Below are 22060 nucleotides of genomic sequence, written 5' to 3'. Positions count from 1 at the left end.
ACATAAGATCATTTAGTATTTTTATTTCTGTGTCTGACTTATTTCACGTAGCATAACGTCCTTCAGGTTCATCCATGTTGTGGCAAACGGCATATATCCTTCTCTTTTAAGGCTGAATAATATTCATATGTATGTATTTCTCACAATTTCTTTATCCACTCACCCACTGATGAGCCCTTAGGTTGTTTCTATATCTTGGCTGTGGTGAGTAATGCTGCAGTGAATATGGGAACACAGATCTGGCTACAAGATACTGGATTCATTTCCTTTGGGTATACATGCACCAGAGGGATCACTGGGTCATATGGTGGTTCTATATTTGATTTTTATGAAGAACCTGTATGCTACTTCCCATAATGGCTATACCAATTTACATTCCCACCAACAGCATATAGGGGTTCCTTTTCCTCCAGACCCTCACCAACACTTACCTTCCGACTTATTTATTCCTTTCTTTAGTTTTAGAGACAGTTTCACTCTGTCACCAGGGAGAGAGTGCAATGGTGTGATCATAGTTCACTCCAACCTTGAATTCCTGGGCTTAAGTGATCCTCTGGCCTCAGCTTCCTGAGTAGCTATGACTACAGGTATGTATCACCACATCTGGCTGATTATTATTTTTTATTTTTTGTAGAGATGGGGGTCCCACTATGTCACTCAGACTGGTTCTGATCTCCTGCCCTCAAGTAATCCTCCCACCTTGGCATCCCAAAGTGTTGGGATTACAAGTGTGAGCCACCATGCCTGGTCATCTTGTCTTTTTGATAACAGCCATTCTGACAGGTATGAAGTGATACTTCATTGTGGTTTGATTTGCATTTCTCTGGTGATTAGTGATGTTGAGCACCTTTTCATATACCTGTTAGCCATTTGTGTGTCGTCTTTGGGAAAATTATTCAGGTCCTTTGCCTGTTTTTTATTTTTTATTTTTTTGCTATTAAGTTGTGTGAGTTCCTTGTATATTTTGGATATTAAGCCCTTATCTAATACATGGTTTACAAATATTCTCTTCCAATCCATATGTTGCCTTTTCATTTTGTTGCTTATTTCCTTTGCTATGCAGAATCTCTTTTTTTGATGTGGTCCTACTTGTTTTGTTTTTGCTTTTGTTGCCTGAGCTTTTGGTGAGAAATCCAAAAATTCATTGCCAAGGCCAATCAATATCAAAGAGCTTTTCACCTTTGTTTTCTTCTAGGGGCTTTACAGTGTCAGTTCTTACGTTTAGATCTTTAATTCATTTTGAGTTGATTTTTGTATATGGTGAGAGATAAAGTCTAATCTCATTCTTTTGCACATACAGTTGTTTCAACATCATTTATTGAAGAGATTGTCCTTCCCCATTGTGAGTTCTTGGCATCTTTGTTGAGAATCAATTGATTGTAAATATATAAATTTATTTCAAGGCTGACTATTCAGTTCAATATGTCTGGTTTTATGTCAGTACTATTCTGTTTTGATTACTACAGCTTTGTAATATGTTTTGAAGTCAGGTAGTGTGATGCCTCTAGCTTTGTTCTTTTTGCTTAAGATTCCTTTGGTTATTTGGGGTCTTTTGTGGTTCCATATGAATTTTAAGATTTTTTTCTATTTCTGTGAAGAATGTTATTGGAATTTTTATAGGAATTATATTGAATCTGTAGATCACTTTGGGTAGTATAATAATTTTCACAATGTTCTTCTAATTCATGAACCCAGGATATCTTTTTATTTCTGTAGTCTTTATTTCATCAATGTTATATAGTTTATGTACAGATCTTTCACTTCCTTGGGAAAATTTATTTTATGTATTTTGGGGGATAGCTATTGTAAATGGCTTGATTTCCTTTTTTGACAGTTTATTGTCAATCTATAGAAATGCTGTTGATTTCTGCCGGGCGCGGTGGCTCATGCCTGTAATCCCAGCACTTTGGGAGGCCAAGGTGGGTGGATCATGAGGTCGGGAGATCGAGATCAGCCTGACCAACATGATGAAACCGTGTCTCTACTGAAAATACAAAAGTTAACCGGGCATGGTGGTGCACACCTGTAATCCCACCTACTCGGGAGGCTGATGCAGGAGAATCACTTGAACCCAGAAGGCGGAGGTTGCAGTGAGCCAAGATCACACCACTGCACTCCAGCCTGGGCAACAGAGCGAGACTCTATCTTAAAAAAAAAAAAAAGAAAAAGAAATGCTGTTGATTTTTTTATGTGGTAGCCTACAAGTCTACTGAATTTATTTATTAGTTCTAGCCATTTTTTAGTGATGTCCTTAGGGTTTTCTACATATAGAATATGTCATCTACATACAGGGATAACTTAATTCTGGGACTACAGGTGCCCACCACCACGCCTGGCTTATTTTTTGTATTTTTAGTACAGACAGGGTTTCATCGTGTTAGCCAGGATGGTCTCGATCTCCTGATCTCGTGATTCGCCTGCCTCAGCCTCCCAAATTGCTGGGATTACAGGCGTGAGCCACCACACCCAGCCCACTGAGTATAATGTTTACTGTGGGGTTTTCTTATATGGTTTTTATTACGTTGAGTTAGTTTCCTTCTATTCCTAGTTCATTCAGTGTTTCTATCATGAAAGGGTATTGAGTTTTGTTAAATGCTTTTTCTCCATCAACTGAGATAATCACATGATTTGGTTTTTTCCTTTTCATGTGGTGTATTACGTCAACTAATTGTTGTATGCTGAATCATCTTTGCATTCTGGGAATAAATCCCACTAGGTCATAGTGTGAAATCTGTTTAATATGCTGCTGAATTTAGTTTGCTAGTATTTTGTTAAGCGTTTTTTTTAATCAATGTTCATAAAAAATATTGGTCCATAGTTTTCTTGTAGTGTCTTTAACTTCTTTTTATTTAACACATTTTATGAATGGCAATTATCGAGGCTATTAGAAACTGAGACCCAGAAGGTAAATAATACTTGGATGTCTAACAAGAACTCCAACCGACAGCAGGTAAGACGTGTGCTCTCTGTATCCTCCACCTTACAGGTGCAGCTAAGTGACATTACACGCCATTAACCATGACACAAATACAACAAATAAAAACTTACCTAATCTGAAGGTCCAAAATAATTTGCCTTTTGTCTACATTTTCAGTGTATACCTTAACACCATTGATCCTGAGGGGCTGAAATAAGAAGTAGCTTATTTTAAAATACAGAGGTTAAAAAAAAAAAAAAAATCAAACCTTGTAACAGCATAGAGATAAAGAGAACAAGCTTTAAATTTCAGACTACAACAGGAATTAAAATTCTGCCTTCATAACAGAGTGTGGCTTGATTTTCGGCTATTTAACCCCTGTTCCTCAGCTTCCTCACCTGTGATCTGCAGAAAAACAACGGCCTCTGTTTCATGAGATTACTGTGAAATTAGGCAACAAAATAAATGTCAAGACAGTAGTGCATGCCTTGCCCACAGCAGTTAATAAGCACTGGGCATGACTGCTGTTGTCAGCACATGTAACGATACATATGTGCTCTTTTCAAGCCTCTTACTCTCGTCTCTTCACATCTAACTTGACCCTTTTCCAGTACTCCATCCTAGTACTACCATGTTTGAAACATAACTTCCTTTCATTTATTCTTTATGTCTCATAATTTTTCATTTCTTAAGACTTTCATGTCCCGGCGTGGCAGCTCAGGTCTGTAATTCCAACACTTTGGGATACCAAGGCAGAGGATTGCTTGAAGTCAGGAGACTGAAACCAGTCTGGGCAACACGGTGAAACCCTATCTCTACAAAAAGTAAAAAAAAAATAGCTAAGATGGGAACGCACGCCTGTGGTTCTAGCTACTTAGGAGGCTGAGATGGGGTGACTGCTTGAGAGCAGGAGTTTGAGGCTACAGTGAGCTATGATTGTGCCACTGTACTTCAGACTAGGCAACAGAGTGAACTCCCATCTCTTAAAAAAAACAAAACAAACAAAACGCTGGGCACGATGGCTCAGAGCTGTAATCCCAGCACTTCAGCAGGCTGAGGTGAAAGAATCACTTGAGCCTAAGTGTTTGAGACGAGCCTTAGTGGAGACCCAGGCGTGGGGACACGCACCTGTAGTCCCAGCAACGCAGGAGGTTGTGGTAGGGGGAATCCCTTAAGCCCGGGAGGTTGAGGTTGCAGTGTGTGGTGATCACGCCCCTGTACTCCAGCCTGGGTGACAGAGTGAGACCCTGTCTCAAAAATGAAAGAAGCACTTTACTTTTAGAGAACTACTGCTTACTCTGACAAGTTTGCATGTATTAAAATCACACCTCTCACCTAGCTGTCGAACCAAACTCTAAGCTTTTACCTGAGAGTCTAGACACCTCCTATGCTCCCAAGTTCCCAGGCTTTTTCTTTATGGCACTAGCTAAGCCATGTACAGACTGCACTAAAAACATCACCACCACATTATGCTAGTAAGTGAAAATGGGGCAGGCATGATGTACATCAGATAACATACTCCCCAAATGACACTGAGATGAAGGGACCAACCCCACTCCAGATGACTGGGCATTACCTAACGAAGGACAAACACCAGAAGGCAACACTGCCCAGCTGCCCGAGGTCTTGGTCAGCACACAGTCTGGCCAAGGGCCCTGCACAGGACTCCGCATGCCATTCTATCCGTCCCTTCACCAGAAAGCCTGGGTTTGCCACTTGTAAGACATTGGTACAGTAGGTGAAAATGCCAAAGTTATCTTTATTGAATCAGCACTCCTCTTAATACTCTTGCTATTCTCCAAGGACCTTCTTATTCAGCTGGTATCAGACTTAACGTGTGTGTGAAGGAACTCAAACATAATAAAATTATTCCTAAAATAAACCCAGGTGAGCTTGGAATTTTAAATATCCACAAACATGAACATGCTGTAACTTAGGGAATAACAGGCTAAACGTGGCCCTTGGCCTGACTCTACAGCCCTGGAGCTAGGATGGTTTTCACTTGGCTAAAGGGCTGTGAAAGAAGGGAGGGAGAGACAGCAGAACAGTGTGCCACAGAGACTTAAGGTGGAGTCAGAGCTAAAACGTGTATGACCTGGCCATGTACAGACAGAGCATGCAGCCCCTGCTTTACAGCATTTAACCTGTCACTGGGATTTTAACCTGCACTCACACGGCACTTTAACTTGTAATTGTGTTTTTCCCCATCTGTGGTTACCATTTTAGGTGTTGAAGGTAAAGTCAACAATGAAAGTGTACTACAGGCATCCTGTGTAGAGACACGGGCTCGTCCCGCAGGCGTCCTGCGTAGAGACAAGGGTTCGTCCCGCAGGCGTCCTGCGTAGAGACACGGGCTCGTCCCGCAGGCGTCCTGTGTAGCGACATGGGCTCTTGCACAGGATGGCCACGCCTCAGGCATGTCACAAGAAAAGCAGCAGCACACACAGGCAGGTGTCACATGTAAGGCTGCACAGGAGGCCCTGCGTCTGGAGTAACTGCTCCTGAGACAGAGCGTTCTCTGCACACACACAGTCAGCTCTGATGGAGAAAGGTGGCCAGCAGCCTGGAGAGCATGGGGTGGACACGGGTGCCCACTAACAGGTGGCAAATACACAGTGGCCATGCCAGACCCTCCCGCAGCCACATCTACCACAACCCTGAACCACACTGTGCGGGGATGTCTGTGTGCTTACTCTGCTGTGCGTGCACCAACGTGTACGGACTGTGTGTGTGTTTATAAGAACTCTCACGTTCTGAGTCTTCAGGCATATAAATGTTACCTTGGACTGTTGCTACTTAAACACTAATTTAAAAATACAAAATAAAAAGAAAAACTTCCCATGATCAACTAAATGTACTCTTGAGGCTTTTACAAGAAGTGGTATTAGGAAGTAGAGCTTTCCTTTTTACATAATGTGACTCCGTTAACAAAATCCGTCTTTCCTTCCACCTACGTAATGAATGGTGTACCTACCTTACCAGCATTAGAGTCATTAGTAGTTTTGTTTTTTAACATCCCGAGAGGGGTAAACACCTTAAACATGTCAATTACTGCACATTTAGCATGAATTCACATATCAAACTCTCTCACAGGAAAGACTACTTAAAACTAGCGCGAAAAGGGCATGCTGACAGAAGAATGTGGAGCAGAAAGACATGTGAGGGGAAAAAAGTCAGTGTTAAAGAGAAGCCATGCGATGGAGGCTGACATGGCCAAGAGAGCACCTCGGACAAGAAGGCAGCAGGACGGCCTCCCGGCAGATGGGAAGGGGCAGTGAGGGTGAGAGGGAAGCAGGATGGCCTTCCGGCAGAGATGGGAAAAGGCACCGTGGCAGGAGGCAGAGCCTGAGTGACAAGAGACGGGAAGGGGCACGGCAGGTCAGAGGGCAGCAGGACGGCCTCCAGACAGAGATGGGCAAAGGCACCATGGCTGGAGGCAGAGCCTGAGTGACAGAGATGGGAAGGGGCACCATGGGCAAAAGGGCAGCAGGACGGCCTCCTGACAGACTGGAAAAGGCACCAAGGGCGAGAGGGCAGCAGGACAGCAGGACAGCCTCCTGACAGACAGGAAGGGGCACGGCAGGCGAGGGCAGCAGGACAGCCTCCTGACAGATAGGAAAAGGCACCGCGGCTAGAGGTAGAGCCTGAGTGGGAAATGCAGGTACACCCGGTAGACCTTCTTGGTGAACAATTTTCCTCAGAACATAATTTGAACCTGTCTGGTTTTTGAAATAGGGTCTCACTCTGTCACTCAGGCTGGAATGCAGTAGTGCGATCATGGCTCACCGCAGTCTCGACCTCCTGGGGCTCAAGTGACCCTCCTGCCTCAGCCTCCCGTGTAGTCCGGACCACACACGTGCACCACCACACCCAGCTAACTTTGGAACTTTTTTGCAGACGGGGTCCCACTTCGTTGCCTAGGCTGGTCTCTAGCTCAGGTCTCCCAAAGTGCTGGGATCATAAGCATGAGCCACTGGGCTCATTGAAGTTGTTTAAAAAACATATACCCAGCTAGTTGGGAGCCTGAGGCAGGAAGATCACTTGAGCCTAGGAGTCTGAGGCCAGGTAGGGCAACATAGTGAGGTCCCCATCTGGAAAAAAAAAATGGAAAGAAAATGTGTTTTTTGGCCGGGCGCAGTGGCACACGCCTGTAGTCCTAGTACTTTGGGAAGCCGAGGTGGGCGGATCACGAGGTCAGGAGATCGAGACCATCCTGCTAACATGGTGAAACTCTGTCTCTACTAAAAATACAAAAAATTAGCCGGGCGTGGTGGCAGGCGTCGGTAGTCCCAGCTACTCAGGAAGCTGAGGCAGAAGAATAGTGTGAACCTGGGAGGCGGAGCTTGCAGTGAGCCCAGATTGTGCCACTGCACTCCAGCCTGGGCAACAGAGCAAGACTCCGTCTCAAAAAAAAAAAAGAAAGAAAAGAAAAAAAAAAAAAAAAAGAAAATGTGTTTTTCATGTTTTCACAGCAGTCTGTGTGCACATGTGAGGATACTTAAGAGAACACCACTGACCTCCTGGCCCACGTCGACCTTCGTGAAACTAAAGGTGCTAAGGTGGGTGTTTGCTCCCCGCACAGCTGGTTCTATAGTTTCTCGAAACAACTTCTCTATAAATTGGCAAATGAAAGGCCACATGTGTTTTACAGTCTGGAAAGGAAAAAGAACTCAGTGTAAACAAAATGCTATAATGCATGACACACACGAGTGCTCGTGAGAAACTCTCGCAATGGACCAAACCTGGTTTTGAAAATAAAGAGGGGGAAGGATCTTCTTGTTATGCAAAATCAACATGATCTAAATTCTAAAAAGTTATTAGAAAAACCAACTACTGATTACCTAATATGTTGCAGGAACTAGTTATTCTAGTTAAATATTCTGTTTAAGTATGTCAGCACATTTAAAGATTTCTAAAAGTCCTGTGGTTTCAACTTGTTGCTGAAAACAACTGTAATATTTATAGTTCTTCAACTGTATAAATATTAATAAGCACCTATATTTTTAATGACAAATGAACTTCCAGCACTTTAAAGTGATCATTATCAACATCTGAGTTCACTGTGTAGCCCTAAAGATGTATGAAACACAGAGATAAAACAGATCTAATTCAAGGTATACCGTTCTAAAAACATAACCTTTAAAAAAAAGATTGCTGGCTGGGTGCAGGGGCTCACGCCTGTAATCCCAGCCATTTGGGAGGCTGAGGCGGGCGATCATCTGAGGTCGGGAGTTCGAGACCAGCCTGACCAATATGGAGAAACTCCATCTCTACTAAAAATACAAAATTAGCTGGGCGTGGTGGCGCATGCCTGTAATCCCAGCTACTCGGGAGGCTGAGGCAGGAGAATCACTTGAACCCGGGAGGTGGCGGTTGTGGTGAGCTGAGATCGCACCATTGCACTCCAGCCTGGGCAACAAGAGTGAAACTCCATCTCAAAAAAAAAAAAAAAAAAAAAAAAAAAGGGTTGTTATTGATTATTCAGTTTCTTGTAAGTTATTTCTTTCTTTACAATGTTTCTTAAAACTTATGATTATTATAAAACAGATTTGAGCCCTGGCTGTTCAGAAAAGAAGACACATGGCCAGAGATATAAATATGCAAATGCCTATACTTTTCTCAAGTCAAAGAGACAGTTCTCACTCTCTGGAAAGAAAAGAAATGCATTAGTTATGACTGAGGTCTTTGGGGAGCAGAAGCCAACCCACTAAAGTCCAAACGAGCTCAAATGTTACCAACATGCAAATTCCCAAATATGGAAAGATGGTATCTCATCCTCCAATTCCACTGATAGACAGTATTTGGTATACTCTAATCTTACCTTATTTAGCCATTCTGCTCTTTCAGTGTCTGGAAAATGAACCTAGGAGGAAAATACACACATATGACTTATTAACTCCCAACAACTGTAAATAAAATGTCAAGCAGGCAATTTCATATTCCGATCATATGTCCTATGTTTACATGATGCTTCTTTAAAACACTCTGCTCTAAAGCTTTGGAAACTGGTCTCCAAGGAGGGAAAGTGAAATGCACGGCACCCCAGCTCTTTACATTCTGAGAACATGATGAGCAGAAAAGTCGAGTGTGGAAAATGCCGTCAGAGTCTTCCCTGCACCCCACTGTCCAGAGGAAATTCACTGGAATCTGAAACATCATAGATTATACAAAACTGACCTTTACCTTGTTTAAAAACACACGCTTCTCATCTGTTAGTATATTATCATCATGTCCTGGAAATCTAGGCTGAGCCTCTACCCTGCCCAGGTCAGCCATGGTGGCGCAAACCTGCAAGTCCCAGGTACTCGGGAGGCTGAGGTGGGAGGATCCCTTGAGCCCAGGAGCTTGTCTGCAATGTGCTACAATCAAGCTTGTGATTAGTGCTGCACCCTAGTCTGGACAACATAATGAGACTCCACAAAATAAAGTAACAAAATATAAACTAAAATAAAATTCACTCTTTCCTTTTGCTTTTCTCTTTTGGCCCAAACCAGCCAAGAGACGCTCTTCCTTACTTGGCTCCCCTCTGTACCATCTCCCACCTTCACCCAGATGGGGATCCCCCTTAAAATTCTGCAGGTAGGGCCTGATACTGGAGAAGGGTTTGTACAGGAGAAAAGAAACCTATTTAGGGCCAGGTATGGTGGCTCATTCCTGCAATCCCAACATTTTAGGAGGCTGAGGCGGGTGGATTACTTAAAGCCAGGAGTTCAACACCAGCCTGGCCAACATGGGGAAACCCCGTCTCTACTAAAAATACAAAAATTAGCAGTGTGGCGGTACCCGCCTGTAATCCCAGCTACTTGGGAGGCTGAGGCAGGAGAATCGCTTGAACCTGGGAGGTGGAGGTTGTAGCTAGTCGAGATCGTGCCACTGCACTCCAGCCTAGATGACAGAGGGAGAGTCTGTCTCAAAAAAAAAAAAAAAAAAAAGGAAAACCTATTAAAAAAAAAAAACGTAGACTGGGCGCGGTGGCTCACACTTGTAATTCCAACACAGTGGGAGGCTGAGGCAGGAGGACTGCTTGAGGCCAGATGTTCAAGACAAGCCTAGGCAACACAGTAAGATTCTGTCTCTAAAAAAAATGGTGGTGCACACCTGTAGTCCCAGTCCCAGCTACTCAGAAGCTGAGACAGGAGGATCACTTCAGTCCAGAAGTTCCAGGCTGCAGTGAGCCATGATTGAACTACTGTTCTCCAGCCTGAGTGACAGAGTGAGACCCTCTCTCTGGATTGGAAAAAAAGAGAAAGAAAATATTTTCTCTGCCATTGGGGCTAAAATAAAACATCCTTGGCCAGGCGCGGTGGCTCACGCCTGCAATCCCAGCACTTTGGGAGGCTGAGGCGGGCGGATCACAAGGTCAAGAGATCAACATGGTGAAACCCTGTCTCTACTAAAAATACAAAAATTAGCCAGGCATGGTGGCATGCGCCTGCAATCCCAGCTACTCAGGAGGCTGTGGTAGGAGAACCCGGGAGGCAGAGGTTGCAGTGAGCCGAGATCGTGCCGCTGCACTCCAGGAGCCTGGGACAGAGTGAGACTCCATCTCAAAAAAAAAAAAAAAAAAAAAAATTAAGAGGCCATATAGTTTTAAAAACATTGTACACATATGCATGTGTATAGAAACATGTTCTAATGTAAGTTACACATGCTAATAAATGCATACAAAAGACGTCTGCAAGAATATGTACAAAATTAGTAATAAGGAAACTCAGCTCTTACATTTCCCTCTGTATTTCTACTTTTGAAATCCTCATAAGCATGAACTAATTCTGTAATTTAGGATTAAAATTAAGAAAATGTTTCTAATACAGGAGTACTATTTTTATATAACAAATGACCAAAATTATGTGAAAGTGCAATTTTCATTAATTAAACCATAATTTAATGATATTAGATGAAAACGATACTTGGAAACAGGATTATCTTACACCAAGTAATCTACTCCAAATTTGATTTGTAAAGGAAAAAAAAAAAAAAAAAAAATTTTTTAGGGAGGGGGGAGGGATTGCATTGGGAGTTATACCTGATGTAAATGACGAGTTGATGGGTGCAGCACACCAACATGGCACAAGTATACATATGTAGCAAACCTGTACGTTGTGCACATGTACCCTACAACTTGAAGTTTAATAATAATAAATAAATTAAAAAAAAAAAAAAAAAAAAAAAGAAAAAAAAAAAGAAAAATTTTTTGGAACATCAAGTTTTAAAGATAAATATCATAAAATGACTCCTGTAAAAAATGTTCCAAAATGAAAACATTCTTCCTTCTCTAACATTAGATGTCTCTAAGTTTACTGGTACTTCTCAAATTTGGTCTGACAGTATGCTAGTAAACTCCTACTCATCCTGTCATCCTTAACGCCTGCCTGAGCAACACCTTAAAGCTAAACATACCAGTACCAGAATCACCTACAGAATTATACTTATGTAACAATAATAAAGCTTCTCTACTCAGTCATATATCAGAGCAAAAATAAGGTGAGTTCTGATTTTATTAGTCACTGGGCTGTACTTAATCTCCTGCACATGTGTTGACTGTTCTGTTGAAGAATCTATTTATCAAGCACTTCCTCCAGATCCAGCGGGAATGAGACCTGCTGCTGTCCTTGTCGCTGGAGGAGGGGCTGGTGTGGGAGGCGTGGCCGCCAGCCAGGGAGGGAGAACAGTGCCGGCACAGGAAGGAGAGTCTGCTGCTGCCTGGAAGGGTCCATGGAAGATTCAGAAAGAGGCCGTAGGCCAGGTGCCGTGGCTCACGCCTGTAATCCCAGCACTTTGGGAGGCCAAGGAGGATGGATCACGAGGTCAGGAGTTCGCGACCAACCTGGCCAGGATGCAGAAACTCAGTCTCTACTAAAAATACAAAAAAATTAGCCAGGCGTGGTAGTGCACACCTGTAGTCCCAGCTACCCAGAAGGCTGAGGCAGAATTGCTTGAACCCAGCAGGCGGAGGTTGCAGTGAGCTGAGATTGCGCCACTGCATTCCAGCCTGGGACTCTGTCTCAAAAAAAAAAAAAAAAAAAAGAAAGAAAGAAAGAAAGAAACTAGCCGTATATGAGCTGGGGCTGGCCAGATGTGAAATAACAAGAAATACATATATTTGGTCTCTGCCCCCAGTACTTAACATAGAACTCCTAAAACCCTTTGTAGGTAGGAGTGCTAGGAGAATCTTTTGTTCTAACATTTGGTCTCTCATCCCTGATTCCCCACACAAAGGTACTAAATCTCTTGGAATTTCTTGGGTGGTAGGAACAGCTTTTGTTCTAATGAGGCGTCTCTTGGTGGGCTCCTGGACAGTCTCAGGATGGACAGGAGCATGGGAGGAAGCAGCACCCACGCCTGCAGTGAGGCAGTGACGGACAGGAGAATGAGTGAAGCTGGCACCCACGCCTGCAGTGACGCAGTGACGGACAGGAGCATGGGAGGAGGCGGCACCCACGCCTGCAGTGAGGCACTGATGGGCAGGAGCATGGGAGGAGGTGGCACCCACGCCTGCAGGGAGGCAGTGATGGGCAGGAGAGTGGGAGGAGGCGGCACCCACGCCTGCAGTGAGGCAGAGTTGCAGGAGGAGCATGGGAGGAACTGCCGGTAGTGCCCCATTCTGTTCTGGAACGAATAGAGAAACCCTCTGCCCATAAGGTTTGAATACAAGTGAACTGGCTTGTATTAGAATTTAACTGGCTTGTGTTAGAATTTGCACAATCAAGCTGTCTCTTAGTAGTGGTATCCCAAGACATTCAGGAGTTCTGAGGTTTTCATTTATGAGTGATTATTCCAATGTGCCAAAGAAAATGAGAAAGAGAATATATCAAATTTGAACAAAGTAAATCTGTTACATTTTAAAATCTGTTCACTAAGTCAAACTCTGCTTCTCACTAATACATATTCATAAACATTTGCTTATGTTGCATAAAACAGAATCTAAAGTAGCAAAAACATCACAGAGAAAGACTGGGACACACAGGGATCATAGAAAACACAGTCCTCAGTCACATAGGAACACATATTCAGCTTTAAATCTTATCTTTCAGCTTAAAAAGAAAGACTCAAATCTCTTTTAAGTTCTAATTATAAAACAAATTTCTATATTTATATTATCTCCATGAACTAGAAATAATCATTGTACGATTATTCAAGTTTCTATTATATTTGAGTTGATACCCCGCAAACATCTCTTTAGTGTTACCTTTTAAAAGAACAAAGGCATATTTTAGATTCTAATATGCTGCTGCTATTACCAAAGTTGTTTTGTTTAGAAAAATTAAACCAAATATACAAAGAGCATTTAACTGTGCTCCAGGAACTCTACATACAATATTTTGTTTAATCCTCACCAGAACCTCTGAACAATTAGTGGCTCCATCTAACAGACAACAGAATGCCTCGGGGGAACAGGTAGAATAAAGAGATCCAGACCCAAAGGACTCCAGAGGCCTTCCTGTTACGCCCTGCTGAAGTATACAGGATGGAATTGACATAAACGGTCAAAATTTTCTTGCCAATTAAATCATATTCTTCCCATTTCCAAACATAAAAAAATTGAAAGCTAACATTCAAAACAAAAATTTAATAAAAGGAATGTCTTCCTTCAAACAACATTCTCCTTGAAGACCAGTATTAACAATCAGAACTTGCACAGGATTTTATTGTTCATAAATTCCACGTCCTATGCACGATATAAGCATTTTTGTTTTTATTTTTGAGATGGAGTCTAACTCTTGTCACTCAGGCTGGAGTGCAGTGGCACGATCTCAGCTCACTACAACCTCCGCCTCCCAGGTTGAAGCAATTATCCTGCCTAGGCCTCTGGAGTAGCTGGGACTACAGGTGCCCGCCACCACAAGTGGCTAATTTTTGTAGTTTTAGTACAGACAGGGTTTTGCCATGTTGGCCATGGTGGTCTCAAACTCCCGGCCTCAAGTGATCCATCTGCCTCGGGCTCTAAAAGTGCTGGGATTACAGGCATGAGTCATCTACCGCACCAGGCTGATACAAGCATTTTTAATTACCAAAAGAAGTACAGCAGGCACTTGACAGGGAATGTAGAGGCCATTAGCATTGGCCGGGCGCGGTGGCTCATGCCTGTAATCCCAGCACTTTGGGAGGCTGAGGAGGGGAGATCACGAGGTCGGGAGATCGAGACCATCCTGGCTAACATGGTGAAACCCCGTCTCTACTAAAAATACAAAAAATTAGCCGGGCGAGGTGACAGGCGCCTGTAGTCCCAGCTACTCGGGAGGCTGAGGCAGGAGAATGGCATGAACCAAGGAGGCGGAGCTTGAAGTGAGCTGAGATTGCGCCACTGCACTCCAGCCTGGGCGACAGAGTGAGACTCCATCTCAAAAAAAAAAAAAAAAAAAAAAAAAAAAAAAAAAAAAAAAATTCCATTAGCATTAGTAACACTGAAACATGCAGTAGCAATTCTGCTGACTCATTCCTTTTTAAAAATAAAAACCTAGAATAACTTTAGACAGGTAATGTCTCAGAAAATATTAAGAAAGATGCTATACCTGAGGCATTGCTGATTTAATACCTTTAAGGAAAATTTTAAAGATAAATGGATAAAATGATTCTGTTAGAAACAAAATGCCACTAAACATGAAATCATGAACTTGCCAATCAAGTTCATTTATTCAAGATTCTTCCTCATTCCAAGAAGGATTTGAGCTTTGCTCAATGCTGCGTAACGCTTTAGGCACTATTTTAAAAAGGAAAAAACAAAATACACAAAATTCTTACTGGAAGCAATGGCTGGGTGCAGGGAAGAATTCTTTCCCTCTCTTAGACCACAACTAAAGGGGAAGGAAGAAGGAATGTGAGTCACTGGCACAGCAATCGAGAGTGTGCCCTGGAGCAGGCCCCACCAGCACAGGTGGGGCCCAACCCCGCCATGCCTCAGAAGGCACCTAAGTGACAGGGTCACCCGTTCATTGGCCATCTGAAAACACCAACCTTCCTACACCATGTGGCTAGTTCTATGTTAGGCCTATGAAATGAAAAAAATCTAAGCAGGTAGCTTTGTTTCCTTGTCTAAAATCAACACAATCTCAAAAATGGAACAGATAAGGCAAAAAGGACAGGAGAACCACCGTTCTACAAGAACATGAGACGCCTCTTCCTTATTAGTTACATCACAAGAGTAATCAGAAACTGGTTTCTAGAAGCGTTTAGGCAAGCAATACACCTTTACTTGGAAGCACTCAGCATACTACAGGTTTACCTAAGCAGATGTGGCCTGCATTCAAATAATCCAGTCTGCGGAAATACTAAAAACGTTAAATATTTAAAATGTTTTATATTGTTCTCTCTGCATATGAATTAAAGTCAGTGCAAATGGTCAGAAAGACGTGCAGAAAGTTAAAACTGCCCAGAAAATTTTGGTTCACACTCAGCACGACCAAAGGGAGTCCAAGGTTCTAATACACACAGAGGTGGGGCCCATGAGAACCCAAGCCCCCATTCAGTGCTTTCCAAGAAGACTGGCGCTCTGTACTGGAGGGAAGAGAAGCACTTCTGTGGGGCCTGGGGAAAAGTAACTCAGAACCACGTCTTCGTATTATCAGATTACCATGAGAAAAAGTATTAGGGACAATATTCCTGACAGTGGACGAGACTTCCAGGCACACGGCGTTTACATGTTTAGAACTGTAAGGCACGAGGATCTGACGGAGCACTTGTTACCTCTCCACACCAGTGGGGATCTCTGCTCGTCCCCACAGCTGGGCTGCTCAACTTAGCAGGAGAGTGACTAAAATATAATTTGGTACCAACACAAATTTGTGCCTTCTGATCTTTGTATAATCAAGTATCTACTCATATCCCAAACTATCTGTCCCTCCTCAAGATCCTCAAATCCTACGTGCCCATCTCCCGTCTTCTCTAGAGACTTTGGTCAGTATTCATGGAAACTGAAAAAGCAGGTCAGAAATCTTAATAATTAAATGGTATTTTTTTCAAAGATACTAGGATGCTTTATCCAAATAGTTGCTTCTACAAAGAAAGTACTCAAGGTTAAAAAGGTAGAGAGGAATCTAAAACATCTGTCAACCCTGTAATAAACTGTCACAGTATGGTCAAATTACTACTTCGAATAGTAAAAGGAAATTGCACAAGATAACCATTTTTATCTATTTCTAGTCTACATAAAAAGCAGGCAATCAATTAATTCACACAGTAAATAAAGCAATTGATCTTTTCCAAAATCCACAAGATTGTAATTTTCTCTGTGGTTTACGGGCTTCGATTACTGCAACAGAGTAACTGGATACCCCAATGCTTTGGTGCAATGACAGTGCTTAAAAATCCATCTGTTTAAGGTCATTTCTTACCAGAAAGCACTTTCAAAATTCTCCCCAGGTGTTTTGTACATTAACGAGAAATTTCACTAGGAAGTCCGAAAAGACACTAACGTCCCTGAAGTTTTTAACTGAGACCACACGTAGTGATCACAGTCACTCCTTTTCTCACCACAAATCCAACGGTGTTGTCTACCAGAGCTATGGCAAATTGTTGCTTTCTTATGTCACCTAAACTCTTAACAGTTTAAAATAAGGACTCTTGCCACGACAGGGGTGACGGCTGAGCCTCAGCTGTGACCACCATGGGCCCCAGGGGCACAAGGCTCTTCTGGGCTGAAGGTGGACGGTGGCAGCCGAGCCGGCGCTGATGCACACTGCGTAGGAGGCACTGGCCTAGAGAGGGCTTCCTCACTATTTCTTCATTATACAAGTGACCATTATCTATTTTGGTAGATCAGAAAACAGAGTAAAAGAATTTAAAAACTAGGTTCATCCCAGCATACCTTTCGTAACAAAGCTGCCTAAATCACTTGAAATCCAAGTCTTAGTTTTAATTCATAAGAGAACGTACCCTGAATTTCATATGTTACATCTGACATATACTCTTCCTCTATCCATTTATTTTTTAAGGGGTTAAGCCCCCTTTTAGTGCACGCGTGAAATTATAGGAGAATTTAAGCCAGGACTAATATTCAATGGCAGAGTTAAAATAGGGACGCCTCACAGCTTCTACTCAGGAGAACAACAGGGTAACCCTTCATGGAAACACGAGTATCAACAGACTTATTTACACATAAACACATGGCCATGAAGAATAGTTTTCAAAGATTTGAACCATGTTCTCACAAAATTCTAAAGTCCTTTAGACATTCTCCTGTTTCCGCTAAAAGAAAGAAAAGTCACATAATTATTTGGTAATCGTGATTTAAGCTGAAGTCCTGGCATGAGTCACATCAACAAATTAAAACGAGTCCAAGGGTAGGAAATCTGTCTTCTCATCTCCTTCACTAAAACACCTAAGACAATCTGGTTGTTTTTATTTTAAATTTAAATCAAATGAATATTAATTCAAATATACACGCTTATGTTTTAACTGGAATGGATTAAAAGATAGATGGGGAATTGTAGCACTGAATTAATTGCACATATTCTGTATACTATTTAAATGAATCCAGCTTTATGTGACTATATATATAGTATATATAGTTTATTCTAATATGTATGAGAAACTATATGAGATTGGAAAAACAGGGTTATTTGCAACCCTGTCTCTACTAAAAATACAAAAAAATTAGCCGGGCGTGGTGGTGGGCACCTGCAGTCCTAGCTACTCGGGAGGCTGAGGCAGGAGAATGGCATGAACCCAGAAGGCAGAGTTTGCAGTGAGCCAAGATTGCGCCACTGCACTCCAGCCTGGGCGACAGAGCGAGACTTCGTCCCAAAACACAACAAAACAAAAAAGATTTACAGAAGTGACTGGAATACTAAAAATCTATCTACATGGACTAAGAAGTAAGATCGGATTTAAAATGGATCTGTGAATTTTACGTTTTCAAGAAATAAGTTTATATATCTCCTAGGAGCTTAACTTTATTCTCATGCAGATAGTAACTATCGTGACTTATGAGGAGGAGGATGGAAATGTACCACCCTAAAACTTACTGTTTCCTTTTTAATTATTTATTTGTACACAATGAAGAAACAGTAAATAATCAGACATGTGAAAACACTAGTACTTTTTTCCTGAATATGATCATTACCTTCACTGGACGTTTGATACCAAGGTTCCAGAACATCTTTCCCAATTATAGCCTGTGTGCCTCACTGCTGTTGGATGTTACACATTCCCCATAAAGGGTCAGACAGGAGATACCTGGGGCACTTGTGGGCCGTGAGGTCTCTGTCACAACCACTCAACCACAGTTGGCGTATGAACTAATGAGCATGGCTGTGTTCCAACAGAACTTTAATATGGTCACTGAAATTTGAATTTCATAACATTTTCACCTGCCACTTTCTTCCAGCCATTAAAAAATGTAAAAGCTGTTCACTGGCCACAAAAACAAACAGGAGGACAGGCCATGAGCCGAGGCTTGCTGCCCACCGAGCGGGACGCGCACAGGAGGCCGGGCCATGAGCCGAGGCTTGCTGCCCACCGAGCGGGACGCGCACAGGAGGACAGGCCATGAGCCGAGGCTTGCTGCCCACTGAGTGGGACCCACACAGGAGGACAGGCCATGAGCTGAGGCTTGCTGCCCACCGAGCGGGACCCGCACAGGATGGCACCACAGGATAGGGCCGTCCAGCCTCTCTCCAGAGAGCAGACCCCACAGCTCCAGGCGCAGAAAAATGTCTGCGACACATTCCTTTTTTATTGCAAATACCCCAAATCTTAAAACTGGGGTAAAGAGTTTGAAAACCGAACCCACTGACCTCCAATTTGTTAGCTACTACAGAAATCCCCTACTTATTGGCAGTTCCACGTTCTGTGATTTCCATTACCTGCAGTCAACCAAGGTCAGAAAATATTAAATGGAAACTTCCAGAAAGTCAGTTTTAAACTGCATGCTGTTCTGAGTACGGCGATGAAATCTCACTCCGTCCCGCTCGAGACACGAGCCCCGCTCTGTCCGACACGCCCTGAGCATGCTCCCGCCCACTCACCTGTGCTGTCTGGATCGTCACCTCAGGTGTCGTGGGATCACCGTGCTCGTGTCAAGTCACCTTTACTTTACTCAATAATGGCCCAAAACACACCAATAGTGATGTTGGTCATTCAGATATGCCAAAGAGAAGCCATAAAGTGCTTCCTTTAAGTGAAAAGCTGAAAGTTCTCGACTTAAGGAAAGTATCATACCCTGAGGTTGCTAAGGTGTAAGAACACATCTTCCATCTGTGAAACTGAAGAAGGAAAATAATTTCATGCTAGTTTTGCTGTCACATGTCAAACTTTAAGATGGAAAACACATTAAATTTGTGGCTGGGACCTGGCACGGGGACTCACACCTGTAATCCCAGCACTTTGCCTATAATCCCAGTACTTTGGGAGGCTGAGGCCGGCAGATCACTTCAAGACAGGAGTTCAAGACCAGGCTGGCCAACATGCTAAATCCCACCTCTACTTAAAAAAAAAAGAAAAAACCTGGTGTGGTGGTGGGCGCCTGTCGTCCCAGCTACTTGGGAGGGGCTGAGCCACAAGAATTGCTTGAATCCGGGAGATGGAGTTTGCAGTGAGCTGAGACTGCGCCATTACACTCCAGCCTGGGTGACAGGGAGAGAGTCTATCTCAAAAAAACAAAAACAGAAAAAAACCCCAAACACTCAACAAACAAGCAAGTAAGTTTGTGGGTAGAAGACAAAACAGCTGTTCTGATTGACAGCAACTGGGTTTGGCACTATCCGTTTCACTGGGGGTCTTGGAAAATATCCCCCACAGATAGGAGGCGGCTACTGTAGTAAACTTTGGATCACATTAAACCAATTAAAAAATGGGCAAAAGTGGCTGGACGTGGTGGTTCACGCCTGTAATCCCAGCACTTTGGGAGGCGAAGGTGGATGGATCACGATGTCAAGAGATCAAGATCATCCTGGCCAACATGGTGAAACCCTGTCTCTACTAAAACTACAAAAAGCTGGGCATGGTGGCGGGTGCCTGTAGTCCCAGCGACTCGGGAGGCTGAGGCAGGAGAATCACTTGAACCCAGAAGGCGAAGGTTGCAGTGAGCCGAGATCGCACCACTGCACTCCAGCCTGGCGACAGAGTGAGACTCTGTCTCAAAAAAAAAAAGGCGGGGGGGGTGGGGGGGTGGGCAAAAGTATTTGTATATAAACACTTCTCCAAAGAGGATATAAAAGTGGCCAATAAGCACATGAAAAGATGCTCAACATGATCAGTTAGAGAAATACAAATCAAAATCACAATGAGATATCACTTCATGTCCACTAGGATGGTTAAAATACAGACAATGTTAAATTAAGTTCAGCCTAAAGCTGTCTCCTTAACATACTGTAAGTTTCAGCCTGAAGGTTTCCTAACTGGATGTGTGAAGAGACTGGAGCCTACTCTTAGGCCAACCATCAGGTTTTGGCCAATCACAGGCAGCCAGCTGTTCAAACCACGTCCAAATAAGGCCAGTGCAGAACTGCAGCCTGGCTGGTTGTTTCTGTAGCTCACTTTCTTTTTTCTGCTCATAAATGTTCTTTCACTACATGGATGCACTGGAGCCTCTTTGAACCTATTCTGGTTCAGGGACTGCCCAATTCGTGAATCATTCTTTGCTCAATTAAACTATATTAAACTTAATTTGAGATTTTCCTTTTAACCACAAGTTTTGGTGAAGACATGGGGAAATCGGAACTCTCATTTGATGCCAGTGGTAATGTAAAATGATGTAGGCCCTTTGAAAATCAATTTTGCAAATCCTCAAAATATGTAAACATAGAGGTACCATATGACCCATTCTACCCACAAGTATATATGCAACAGAAAGGAAAACACACATCCACACAAACACCTGTACATGAAAGCTCACAGCAGCATGATTTATATTCGCCTAAAAGTTGAAAAAGCTCAAAGGATCATTACTTGGTAAATGGCTAAACAAAATGTAGCCTTTTCATACAACAGAATTATTTGTCAATACAAGGAAAGGAAACACTAATATGTGTCACACTGTCTAGTAAGTGAAAGAAGCAGGCTGGGCATGGTGTGTCTCACATCTGTGATCCCAGCACTGTGGAAAGCTGAGAGGCAGGAGGATCACTTGAGCCTAGAAGTTCAAGATCAGCTCAACACAGTGAGGCCCCATCTCTACAAAACAACTAAAAATTAGCTGGGCATGGTGGTGCATGCCTGTGGTCCCAGCTGCTCAGGAGGCTGAGATGGGAGGATCACTTGAGCCTGGGAGGTGGAGGCTGCAACGATCACATCACTGCACTTCAGCCTGGGTGACAGAGCGAGACCTTGTCTTGGGGAAAAAAAAAAAAAAAAAGCTCATCGCAAAGACTACGTGTTGTAATATGTCATTTACACGGGATGTCCAGAAGGTGTCCTCCTATAGAGACGAAGTGAATTAGTGGGTGGCTAGGGTGGGCGTGACAGGGAGAGCAGTGGAGGGGTCTGAGGGTTGAGGGCTGATGGGTATAGGGTTTCTTCATGCAAGACAAAAGGTTCTAATAAGAGATTTCGGTGATGGGTGCACAATCCTGAGAATATACTGTAAAACAGTGAATTGTATAGTTTAAATGGCTGGATTGTATGGTATGTGAATTATAGCTCAATACAGCTGCTAAAAAAAATAAAAGGGGTAAGGCACAGTGGCTCAAGCCTATAATCCCAGCACTCTGGGACGCCAAGGTGGGAGGATCACTTGAGCCCAGGAGGTCAAGACTGTGGTAAGCCATGATTGCACCACTGCACTCCAGCGTAGCAACAGAATGAGACTCTGTCTCTCAAAAAATAAAAATTAAAAAAAAAATTAAAATTAAGAACAAAAAATAAGTATGTCAATCTATAAAACACATACTGCTTTTACCATGGCCCATTTATTTTAATCAGACACTTCCCCAAATAATAACAGAACCAAATAAGTAAAGCCAGAGGACCCAAAGTAAATCAGTGGCCTAAGTCAGAGCTCCTTGTTCGTGGCTTAACCAACCAACAAAGGTACCCCAGTGAGCTATTTGGTCCTTAAAGAGCCCATGGCTCAGCTCAGTGATAAATGAGGGGCAAAGTCATTCCACTGTGGGTCCCAAATTATCTGCCAAATTAGTTAAACACTGAGAAATACATCAGAATGGAAATATTTGTTGAGACCATAAAGATGAACCATGCACGTTCACA

At 43.0% G+C, this 22060-nt stretch overlaps 1 protein-coding gene and 1 long non-coding RNA gene across 6 annotated transcripts in view; one reads left to right on the top strand and one right to left on the bottom strand.

The window, feature by feature from the left end:
• LOC119623816 (olfactory receptor 2V1) overlaps positions 1 to 22060 on the bottom strand; it is a 70699-nt gene that overhangs the window by 30413 nt on the left and 18226 nt on the right. For 2 of the 5 annotated variants that reach the window (XM_073014347.1, XM_073014348.1), the window contains exons 2-4: positions 8739 to 8780; positions 7435 to 7569; positions 3049 to 3125 (exon numbers count right to left, since the gene is read on the bottom strand). In XM_073014347.1, coding sequence (XP_072870448.1) covers positions 3049 to 3125; positions 7435 to 7569; positions 8739 to 8780 — 254 coding nt within the window. Of the gene's footprint in view, positions 1 to 3048; positions 3465 to 4045; positions 5759 to 7434; positions 7570 to 8738; positions 8781 to 22060 lie in introns of those variants that run through there. The other 3 variants (XM_073014351.1, XM_073014352.1, XM_073014349.1) reach the window with 2 other exon arrangements.
• LOC140711397 (uncharacterized) lies at positions 6089 to 9094 on the top strand. The gene is made up of 3 exons (XR_012092575.1): positions 6089 to 6197; positions 7393 to 7476; positions 8465 to 9094. It is a non-coding gene; the product is annotated as an uncharacterized lncRNA (long non-coding RNA).

This window comes from Chlorocebus sabaeus, unplaced genomic scaffold, assembly GCF_047675955.1.
Source record: "Chlorocebus sabaeus isolate Y175 unplaced genomic scaffold, mChlSab1.0.hap1 unalloc_scaffold_95, whole genome shotgun sequence".
Lineage (NCBI taxonomy): Eukaryota > Metazoa > Chordata > Mammalia > Primates > Cercopithecidae > Chlorocebus > Chlorocebus sabaeus.
The sequence above is the reverse complement of the archived record's forward strand: the minus strand, read 5'-3'. Positions and strand labels throughout refer to the sequence as shown.